Source organism: Chroicocephalus ridibundus, chromosome 3 (genome assembly GCF_963924245.1).
Source record: "Chroicocephalus ridibundus chromosome 3, bChrRid1.1, whole genome shotgun sequence".
Lineage (NCBI taxonomy): Eukaryota > Metazoa > Chordata > Aves > Charadriiformes > Laridae > Chroicocephalus > Chroicocephalus ridibundus.
The window spans coordinates 65,316,255-65,327,741 of NC_086286.1; the positions used below are offsets into that span (position 1 = coordinate 65,316,255).

The 11,487-nt window shown below is 57.1% G+C and overlaps 1 protein-coding gene across 1 annotated transcript; it reads left to right on the plus strand.

Annotated features, from left to right (window-relative positions):
• The first annotated feature begins 4,077 nt into the window (after positions 1-4,077).
• OLIG3 (oligodendrocyte transcription factor 3) lies at positions 4,078-4,899 on the plus strand. The gene has a single exon (XM_063331055.1). It carries the CDS (start codon positions 4,078-4,080, stop codon positions 4,897-4,899), a length of 822 nt encoding a protein of 273 aa, XP_063187125.1.
• Positions 4,900-11,487: the final 6,588 nt, after the last annotated feature.

Genomic DNA, 11,487 nt, shown 5'->3' on the forward strand with positions numbered 1-11,487 from the left:
AGTGGGTCGCCTTTCCCACGGCCCCGTCCGGTGCGCGCACCCGGTGTTCTCCGTACTCCGGAGAAAAAACGCGTTTCCTTCCCTCGCCTCTCTGCCTTTATGAAATCGGGAATTAAAAGCCGGGGAGTGCAGGTTAATTTGATTTAGCTACCACTCAGCTACCATTTTCGCCTTTCTCCTACGCTCCGATAAGGAAAACATTTGATTATCTGACTCCCGGGGGTTAATTTCGTTGCTGCCGGCGTCGGGGGCAGTTTTGCTGCTGACTGAACCGGGAGAGCGGCACACCCGGAGCTGCTCCGCAGCCCTCTCCCAAACACCCCTGGGCGGGCATGGGGACGGCGGCCACACGCCCGGGTGGGAAGCGCAGCCAGCTCGCCCCGGGGAGCGCGGCCCCCGCCCCGCCGAGCGCTCACGCTGCCCGCCGCCGGCACCCGCACCGCCGCCGTCCCCGGTCCCAGCCCGCCCGGCCCCGCCGCTCTCCGCCGGCTCAGCCAGCGAGGGCCCGGGCAGCTCTGCTCCCACCGGGCTGCCCCCACGAGCGGCACTTCCCACGCATCGCTCTGCTACGCTGAGACCTTTCAATTTTTCCTTCTTTCTTAATGTTTTTTCTTTTTTTATTCTCTTTTTGGATCTTTCTTTCTTTCTTTCTTTCTTTCTTTCTTTCTTTCTTTCTTTCTTTCTTTCTTTCTTTCTTTCTTTCTTTCTTTCTTTCTTTCTTTCTTTCTTTCTTTCTTTCTTTCTTTCTTTCTTTCTTTCTTTCTTTCCTTCTTTCCTTCTTTCCTTCTTTCCTTCTTTCTTTCCTTCTTTCCTTCTTTCCTTCTTTCTCTTTCCTTCTTTCCTTCTTTCTCACTTCTTCTCTCTTTCTTTCCTTCTCTTTTCTTCTCTCTTTCTTTCTTTCCCTCTCTCTCTTTTATTCTTTTATTCTTTTTTCCTTCCTTTTTGTCTTTCTTTCTCCCTCCCTCTCTCCCTTCCTCTATCTCTCTCCAGCAAGTAAAAGCAGCTTTAAAGGAAAGCAGCGGGGGAGGCTGGATGCTCCAGGCGATGTTCGGACCAGCAGTCATGCTGGAGCAGCGCTGCCCTTCTGCCCTTTTTCGAAACGATTTCCTTGTGGGGGGACTTCCCTGCGAGGCTCCCTGTGCCTGGGATTTAATTTTCCCAAAGCGTTACTTTCCCAAATCCTTCCTTTGCCCTAAGGGGACTCCGAGCAGAGCCGGGCCCCGCCGCCCCGTCCCGGGGCGGGACGCTGCATCCGTGCAGCCGGGGCTGTCCCGCCCGGACGAGACGGGGACGTTGGGGAGCAGCGACATCGCCGGGAAGGGGGAGAGAAGAAATATTCGCAATATTCCACCGAGTGACGACCCGACCTTTCCATCCCGTCCCAGCGCCCGCCCCTCTCCGCCCCGCGGTGCACCCGCGGCTCCGTAGGCCGGTATCGCCCCCCGACCCCGTCCCGAAGAAGTCCCAGGCCCGGAGGGGAGCGGGGATCGCCGGAGTAGCCCACCCCGGGGCCGGAGGGAAGGACGGGACCCCTCCTGTTGCTTCCCCCGACGGCATCTTGTCGCCTTCCTCTTCTCAGTCCCCGTCGGACTCGAACACCCCCAAAATGAGCTGCGCGTCTCCTCCGGAGCGGCGGATGCGGGGACGGGGAGTGGGAGCTGCCGCGCCCTGGGCAGCCTCCCGTCCCGGGGTCAGGATTTTCCCCCGATCTTGCGTGTTTTCCTGCAGCCGCCGCCGTCACCGTGTCAAGTTTTGTTCATTTGCTTCATCCCGGCTCCACGGGAGGGAAGGGCGGAGGGAGGAGAGGGCAGCCCCCGGGTGCCCCCCGGAGAGCGGCCTTGCGGGCAGGGGCGGCCGCCCGCGCCTCCCCCGCGGGGTGCGGAGACCGGCGGCGCCCCGCTCCGCGGGAGCGGAGGGGACGGCGCTGGGGCCTCGGTGCCCGGCCAAGTTTCCTGCCTGTTTGCCCAGCAAACATCTCAGCTGAGGGAAAATCTGGGTGGGTTTACGGCTTTCGCGGCGGAAGCGGGATAAGGCGAGGTCGCGTTCTGAGATACTCTCCTAAATTCTTTTCTTTTCTTTTCTTTTCTTTTCTTTTCTTTTCTTTTCTTTTCTTTTCTTTTCTTTTCTTTTCTTTTCTTTTCTTTTCTTTTCTTTTCTTTTCTTTTCTTTTCTTTTCTTTTCTTTTCTTTTCTTTTCTTTTCTTTCTCACCGCGGGATTTACTGACAGTGCTGAAATCAGAAGGCTTTAATTTTGCTCAGCAGACTAAGCACAGTTAGACTCAGTCGGATGAAAGTGTCCCTCTTTTCCTGGCTCCTCGCTCCCCTCGGGGCCTGAAGACTCTTTATGGAGGAGCGAGGTCCTGACGAGGAGGTTTCTGCTGGGCCCTACGCGCTTGTTGGCAGGTGGAAACTCATCCCGATGGCTTCCCCCAGGAGAGCGGAGGCACCCGACCCGGCTCCGGGAGCGCCAGGGCCCGGCCGCCGCGGGTGGCTCCCGCCCCGTCCCGGCTGGCAGCCCCGCACTCACCGCGTAGGCACCCCCGGGAAGATGCGGTGGAGGACCACGCTCCCTTCCGCGGCCACGCACACGGCTTGGACAAGCTACTCCTGCCGCCGTCCCTGCGGGGGGATGCTCGCCCCCCCGGGGACAGAGGCAAAGGCAGCGCCCGGCGGAGGCTGATCACGGCCGAGAGCTGGGGCAGTGACACCTGCCCCAGGTGTCCCACCAGCCCTGCCCGGCCGAGCCCCGACTTGCCCGGCCCCAAGCACCCCCTCTCTTCCCCGCCCCACTCCCCGCCCAGGCTGCAGCGGTGCCCGGAGCCGATTTACTTACTGCCGCGAACGCCTGGGACTGTTTTGCAGCGCTGCCCACCCCCCCGGGGCCGGCTCCCTTCCCGCCTGCGTCCGTCCCGTCCCGGCCTCGAACGCAGCCTCTCCGTCCCTCCGACGGCTGCTCCGGCCGCCCCGTCGCGCCGCCCTCCCGCCGGAGCCCGGGACCAGCGGAGCCCCGGGGGCTGCCTCCCGTCCCCGAGCCGTCCCTCCCGGCCGGCCGCCCCTCCCGCCGCCAAGCACACCGACTTGCCGCCGCACCCCGGCTTTCCCCGTTTATTTAAAGGGAGTCGCTGGCCCGGGGAGGGGGGGAGGCGGGTTTCCCAACGCGCATCTTCCCGCGGAGGCTGCCCGAGTCATCGCTCATTTAAACAAAGCGGCGACCCAGGTACGAGCCAATTGCGGCCAGCCCGGCCGGGCGAGGGCCAGCCGGTGCCGCACCACAAACCCCGGCCAAGGGCGGGGGGGACGGGACAGGGGAAGGGGGAGGGAAAGGCAAACAAAGCGGGGAGTCGCGCTTGGAGCCTGGCACGCTGCTGGACGGGGGGCGACCGATGCCCCCACACCCTCCCGCCGGGGTGGCTCCGGCCCGCTGCCGCCCACGGCCGGCGTTTCCTCGCCGGCTCCGAGCAGGCGCGCAGCCCCCCGCAACCCCCCGCAGCCCCTCGCCTCCCTACTGTAGACGGGATGCGGTTTTATATTGGAAATGAGGGGCAGGGGGAGGAGATGGCGCGCACACGGAGCGATGAGTGTGCGGTGTCAATCAGAGGGGTTTTGTGTCTCCTTGACTCCTGATGGTCCGTGGCTGAGGTGTCCCGGGTGGCACCACAATGAATATGAATAGGGGTCCTTGCTAAATGGGACAGTCAAAGCGCACCGCCCTGAATAATGGCACGTCATCCTAACTAGACCATTATACATAGGAGGGCTCCTTTTGTCTCTGCTCTCTGCTGCAGCTCTATAAAAGCCCCTCTTTTTCAGGCTGAGGTTAGTCCAAGCATACACTAACTAGCCATCCTGTAAACAGGCTGAGTAACCGGGGGGAGAGAGAGAGAGAGGAGAGATTGGTGAGAGAGGGGGCTGAGGGGCTTTTTTCCTCTTCCTCCAGCATTTCCAGCCTTTCGCTGGCAGAGCCTGCCGTCCGTTTGTTTCTTTTTCGTTCTGTTTTCGTTGCTTTTTGAAGGAGAGTTGTCTTGTTCCGCCGCCTCCAGAGCAGGGAAGAGTTTCTTGCTCAGAAGCCCGAATACAATGAATTCTGACTCCAGCTCTGTCTCCAGCAGAGCTTCCTCTCCAGACATGGATGAGATGTACCTGAGAGACCACCACCACCACCACCACCATCACCACCACCAAGACAGCCGGCTCAACTCCGTCTCCTCCACCCAGAACGACCTGGTGCAGAAGATGTCCGGGGAAGGCCTCTCCAGGAACGGCTCCAAGGCCGGAGGGGAAGGCAGCAAGTACAAAATCAAGAAGCAGCTCTCGGAGCAGGACCTGCAGCAGCTGCGGCTGAAGATCAACGGCCGGGAGCGTAAGAGGATGCACGACCTCAACCTCGCCATGGACGGGCTGCGGGAGGTGATGCCCTACGCCCACGGACCTTCCGTGAGAAAACTCTCCAAAATCGCCACCCTCCTGCTGGCCAGAAACTATATCCTGATGCTCACCAGCTCCCTGGAGGAGATGAAGAGGCTGGTGGGGGAAATCTACGGGGGGCACCACTCGGCCTTTCACTGCGGCACGGTGGGACACTCCGCCGGGCACCCGCCCCACGCCGCCGGCACCGTGCACCAGGTGCACCCCATCCTCGGCAGTGCCTTGTCCTCCGCCAACACCTCCTCCTCCCTCTCCGCCTCCCTGCCGGCCATCGGCACCATCCGGCCCCCCCACTCCCTGCTCAAGACCCCCTCGACCCCCCCCGCCCTACAGCTCGGCAGCGGCTTCCAGCACTGGGCGGGCTTGCCGTGCCCCTGCACCATCTGCCAGATGCCCCCCCCGCCCCACCTCTCGGCCCTCACCGCCTCCAACATGGCCAGGATCTCGGGGGAGACCAAGGACCTGCTGAAGTGACTCGGCGGGGCCACTCCGGCCCCCCGGGGCTGCGCCGGAGCCGGCGCTCCCACGGGCGGGGAGGGGGCTGCGGACGGCCCCCCGCCCAGCGCCACCGACGGACCTGCCCCCGCTGCCCGCCGCCCCGCCAAGCCCCCCCCGCCCCCGTATCACGGGATTAGTGTAGTAAGGACCTTGCAAAGGTAATGTTTTAGCCGGCTCCTCGGGCGATGTTTTCTTATTATACTAAACCGGAAAAAAAAGTCCCTGTTGTAAAAAGAATAATAATAATAATTAATAATAATAATAATAATGCCGCTGATGGTGATCAAATGTAAATAACTCCTTAAAATGGATGCAAAAGGAAAAAAAAAAAGACATGGTTGTCATTGTAGTGTTCGCAGCTACTACGAGACGATGAGATCGGTTTGGGGCTTCGTCTCCGTCTTTTTGCGGGCTTTTCCTTTCTTTCCTTTCGCACGGCGACACCTCCGAACCCCCCCGCCCCAAAGCCGGCTCCGGTGGCAGCGGAGCGGCGGCCCGGCGTAGCCCGGGGAGTGCATGCATGCTTCCCACCGCATCGTCCTACCGATGGGTACTGGCCACGGGCGACTGCCCTGGCAACAAGGACTTCCGAGTGAATTCGCTAAAGTTTTGTGGGGTTTTTGTTCTGTTTTTCACATTTGGTTGAGATGCGGTTTTGTTTGCCATTATTTTTCTTCTTCCCTCTGTGTCTGCTTGAAGAAAATAAAAAATAATAATTAAAAAAAAATAGGAGAGGGTGCAAAGCACAGCACAACCCTCCTGCGGGTCTGTTTTGCCAAATCTTCCATCTCCTGCTCTCAGTGAAGTGTGCTAGTTCAGCTGGCTGGGGTCCTCGTCGCTTATTTCTCTTGTTGGCTTTGGGTTTGTTCTGGTTTGCTGCTTTTTTTTTTTTTTTTTTTTTTTTTTTTAAGTTTGGTTTGGTTTGGTTTTGCATGCGGGGTCGGCTCTGGCCAGATCAGTGACTTGTATAACTAAATCGGAATATTTGTTCCTGTTTATTTCCTTTTCGGTACGTTTTCCTGGGCGTTTGCTTGAAATACTGTTATTACTCATTTCGTTTGTTTGTTTGTATGTTTGTTTTTGGTTAGGGCCTCAAAGACAACACCGTGTCTTTATTTTTTATATATTCTTGATAACTATCGATATATTTATTATTGACCAGTGTTTCTGGATGAGATTTCCAAATAAAATAAAAAATGAATTACGAGCTGTCTGATTCGCCTTTGTCTGAGTCTGGAAGATGAGAAAAGGCGCCGTATTTGATCGCTCTGTGTTTTGCCACGACTTTTCTGACCCAGCCCGAAGAGTCTGGCGAATCTCCTTGTGTGGCTCGGGAGCCGCCCTGCCTCGGAAGCAGCGACAAACCCGACAGCGATTGCCCAAAAGTCCCCTGGTGTGTGCGGAGCGGCCGGCCTCCCCCGTTTCACACCGGGCTGGAAGTCGGCATGAGTTCACAAGCCGATGGACGGTCCGATGGCCAGTGCCAGGCGGCGGGAGGATGGGCTGCGGCCACCGCTGCGGGAGGAAACGGGGGGGCAAGTTCGTTTATAGGTGAAAAAGGGCGATATATATGTATTTTTTTTTTCCTGGAGATCCAGCTGCCACCCTTTTTCCGGGAGGGAAACTGCAAGCCGGACAGGGCTGGGAAAGGCAGCTCTGCCGCGGCGGGCGGTGGTGTGGGTGCGGGCAGAGGAGTGGGACCCCCGGGGGATCGCAGCTGGCGGCTGCCAGCGACCCCCGGCTCCGCACATGGGAGCAGGTCCTGCGCCCCCCCGGCCAGGCATCCCCGGCCTGCGGCACCCCCCGGTGTCCAGGAGGGACCTGAAGAAACACGGAGAAGGCGATTCCCTCCGAGTCGCAAGCTGAGTATTGACGGGGCGGGGGGGGGGGGGCTTTAAACCGAGATGCGAAACAACTTTTGTACATTTTGATCACCTCTGGGTGATCGGGCTGGTGACCGGGATGTGCAATACTGCAGCAACCAAATTATCGTTAAGGAATAGGCATGCATACACAAACGTTTGAAAATCACAAGAATGTATATTTGCCCCCAAAACACACTGAACTAACGAATCATATTGTAAAAAGGCCATTCCGCCGTTAAAGAAAATCCTTCCAGTACTTCAGCAAGATGACCAAGACACGTTGTAGATTCCTTCCTTCCTTCCTTCCTTCCTTCCTTCCTTCCTTCCTTCCTTCCTTCCTTCCTTCCTTCCTTCCTTCCTTCCTTCCTTCCTTCCTTCCTTCCTTCCTTCCTTCCTTCCTTCCTTCCTTCCTTCCTTCCTTCCTTCCTTCCTTCCTCTCCTTTCCTTCCTTTTCCTCTGCCGTCCAGGAGGATTTTCGCCCCTGCCCAAGTCAGAGCGGTGTCCGGCCCCACGGCTCCACCCCCCCCCCCCGCCCTACCCCCGCCCCCCGGCACTGGCTGCAGGCATCAGGGAGGGGGTCCCGCCGCAGAAGAGCCCGGAGCTGCCCTGGGAGTGGGCCTGGGGGCGCGGCGGGGGTGACCCACTTTGGGCCACCGGAGGTGGGCTCCGGGCTCTGTGCAGGGCGCTGGCACCTGCCCCGCCGCCCCGGGGAGAGGGGCTGGGGCTCTCGCCCCGACCCCGCCTGCAGCGGCAGCGTGCGGGGCCGGTGGCGGAGGGAAAGCGAGCAGAGGACAGACACAGGCCGGGGGAGACGCGGCGTGTCGGGGCAGGGGAGCGGGGGAGCTGCGGTGAGCGGGCTGCGGGGCGCAGGTCCGGCGGCGGGGCTGCCGGCCCCTCCGCAGCCAACACCAACGTCCCCGGCGCACCCCCTCCGTACGGGGCTGACACGCGTGGGGTGCAAAGCCGCGGTTCCCCCCCGGCCCCGCATCCTCCTCTCCTACCCCGCATGCCCCCCGGCGCCGCATCCTTCCGGGGCGAGCAAGGCAGCCTTGAACGGAGCTGCTTCTCCCTGGGGCTGCCCCTCGGCTGCGGCTGCCAACAGCTTGCGGAGCCTGAGACGGGGCTGGACTGTAAATTACAGCCGAGAGGAGGGCGAAGTCACCCCTCCGTCCCGGGGCAGTCGTCTGGAGCCGGCAGCCAGGTGCCCGGGACCCGTCGCTGTCCCCGGCCGCGCCGCCTCTCCCCAGAGCATCCCTGCAGCTCGGCCCCTTCGGTCCCGGGGACGGAGGACGCTTTGCCTGAGCAAAAGGGCTCTTTGGGGGCATTTGATCCCCACCCAACCACCCGCAGCCGCCCCGGGCTCTGCCCCGCTTTCCCCGGGAGCCCCGGGCTCCTGCCCAGCCGCAGAGCAAGGGGTGGGGGAACGGCGCACAAGTCGCTTCGCGCTTTTCCGCAGCAAAAGAGACCGAGCAGCCGCATGAGGCTGAGCTGGGGTTTTGAGTCCCCAGGAAAGGGACGACAAATGTCCCGACTCCCCGGCTCCTCTCCGGCAGTACCATGCCCTGGGCGGAGCGAGTGAAACGCCAGGCTGCTTCTCTCCCTCGTTTCACGTCCTGGCCCGTGGAGAGGGGGAAAAGGAAAGAGCATCTGCAGAGACGCCGTTTCCTTCTCCTTCCCGATGGGTCGAGTGGGGAAACCCCGAGAGACTTGGAGATGCGATGCTGCGGGCGAGGAGGCGCGGTCAGAGAGGTCTCCTCGCCTGCTCTCTGCCGGGGAGGAAACTTCCGTCTGACGACAGAAATTTAAGTCTCTCCGAGGCGCACACCTCGGGCTCCTGCACCGGTGCGACAGGAGGGATGGCCTTTCCCTTCCCTTCCCTTCCCTTCCCTTCCCTTCCCTTCCCTTCCCTTCCCTTCCCTTCCCTTCCCTTCCCTTCCCTTCCCTTCCCTTCCCTTCCCTTCCCTTCCCTTCCCTTCCCTTCCCTTCCCTTCCCTTCCCTTCCCTTCCCTTCGAAAAAAAAAAAAAAGGAACAACTTCTGTATAAGCTGCCTATAGGGAAAGAAAGGGGAACGATAGGGTTTTCTTCGGGAGGGTTTCCCTCCAAAAACACACTCTGCAAATAAAAAAAAATAAATTATTTTTTTTAAAAAAAGCACAAAAGGCAAAAGAGGCAAGGGGGGAAAAAAAGGTTGGGGGCTAGAAATAGGAAAGCGGGAAAGATGCGATGGTGGTAGTGCCTGGCAGCTCCCGCCCTCTGGGCTAGTCCGTGTTCGACGGGGCGGGCAGGACGCGGGGGGGCTTGCGGGACCGGGCGGCACGGCACGGCACGGCTCGGCTCGGCTCGGCTCGAACTGCTTCTCCCGGGGCAGATGGGAGCTTTGCGCTCTCAGTAAATTCGTGTATTTTTCACCACAAAAATAAGTAATGTCTGCGTGCACATATATAAAATATTTACATGTGTACATAAACAAATTATAAATATAAATATAAATATAAATATAAATATAAATATAAATATAAATATAAATATAAATATAATACAGTCTGAGATGGATGGACCCCGTTCGTTTTCAGTTGTGCATCCCCTTGCTTTCCGCCAGGTCCCGGCAGGGCCGGGCCGTGGGGACGGCGGGTGCTGCTCTTATTCCCAGGGGGAAGCAGCTCCCCCTCCCTTCCCAGTGCTTCCCAGTTCCCATGGGGAGGGTGGAGGACCCCGCTGCCCCCACCACCAGGGGTCTGCCACAGACTTGACACCAATCCCCCAGGCTCTGGGCGTTTGATTTAACTCCCTCAGTTGTGTGGTTCCTTTTCACTTCCATCCCCGCGGCTCCCATCCCACCGGACCCCCGTCCCCTCACTGGGCGCCTCTTCTGCAGCGACGTGGGGCCGGGGAGGAGGCGGGGGCGGGCTCGTGTTTTGATTAATATGGAAATAAAACGCAGAAATAGCAGCAGTACTTAGCTTCATTGCTTCAGTTTAGAGATTTATTGGCCAGGAGATAAACACCAGGCTGGAGGCTAGCTCGGTAATTCACCGTCCCCATCGGTTATTACCAAATGAGCAAATCGTTTTTCTTTGAAGCCGCAGAGCAGGAAAAAAAAAAAAAAGAAATGGGGAAAAAAAGAGTAATTTTTTTAATGGGCTACTACCTCCTCCCTGCCCTGGGTCCTGTCCCCGGGGCTGCCGGGCAGAACTGGCCGCCCCCATCAGGCCCCTCTCTCCAAGCAAAACTAACAAGGGGTTTACCATGGATTCGTGCCTCTTAAAAATCGTGTGTCCTGCTCTGCCTCCCTCCGACCTTCTTTTGTATTTTCCCAGGAAAACTTGCTGCTATCCAAATTCTGATTTTTGGTTTTTTTGTTTTTTTTTTTTTCTTTATAGCCCCATTTTCTGTCCTGCAGAAGGAAGTAGAGATGGATTTGAGCTGGAAAGAGCTGTCACAAGACGACATTGCACTGCTGCCAAGGAAAACAAAGTGGCAAAGTGAGAGTGGGATTATAATCCTTTACTAGATGAGGTGATATTGTTGGGGAAAATGGGCACTAGGTTGGCACACAAACCCATTCTCAGGTCTGACATGGAAGCAGCAAACTAGAAGCTAAGTACTAGCTAAATACTTAGCATGTAAGCAGACATCTTTCACTGGACTTCTGTGAAATCTATGGATTTGAGTTTGTTGCTTTGTATTCTGCGCCATTTGAGGTGCCCTGAGACACCCACAACGTGCTCCTAAAAGTGATTCAGGACCTGCTGAGCACTCATATTCTTCTGGACCAGCAGGAGAGGCCAGGTGAGATATACTAAGGCATCTCAGTGATCTTAGTAAATACCTATGTTAGGTGGCTAAATTGAGCCTTAGTTGCCGGTCATTTTGTGTTCTATGATTTTTCAAGTAATCAGGTTGATTAGAACCATGAAAGGTTTAAGGGTCAAACGAATAAAACAAAGAGGAGCTAACTGACCTTATGTCACATCATGAGGATGATACAGTTTTTGACAGAGCAGTAGCTCCGGATGTGCTTCCTTTGATCCAGCCAACAAATGCTGAGTAGAAAGCACTGAACTCAGGACACCAGAAGAGTGAACGGAAGTGCCTGCAGCCTGCTTATCCCACCCAACCAGTCTTCCTTCTCCTTCCTGCCATTTCCCCATCCTGAAGTTGAAACAAAGCCATTTTGCTTGATATTACATTGAAGTAAAGACATTGCAGCTGCAGGACAGAAAAGTCTGGCTGAAGGGCAAAACTTCCTAAAAATGAATACAATCAGTTGACAGAGACTGTGTGACCAAAACCTGTACCCAGCTCTCCCAAGTCTTCTGAATTTGTTGTGGGTTTAGGATGGGGTTTTACACAGGCCTGGCAAAAGACCGCAGATCAATATTTTAATTCAATCTTTTTATGTTTGTTTGTTTTCCCCCAAAGTGATGTTGCTGCTGTTGACACGTACATCTTGAAAGTTACCTGGCAGAACAGCATCAGGCCCTGCCAGATGGGCAAGAGAAAAACTACAAGCGATGCAGTAATTTTAGCATTTATGATGAAGATGATTTGTGGAGGAGACCTGCAAATCAAAAACTAATGGGTTCCTTGTAAAACATGCAGAGGATTGACAATGAAAGAGATTTGCACAGGGCCTGGTCCTGATGCCTTGTAAGATACTATAAGCAGATAAAAGTCATTTTTAAAGGCAGGGATAAC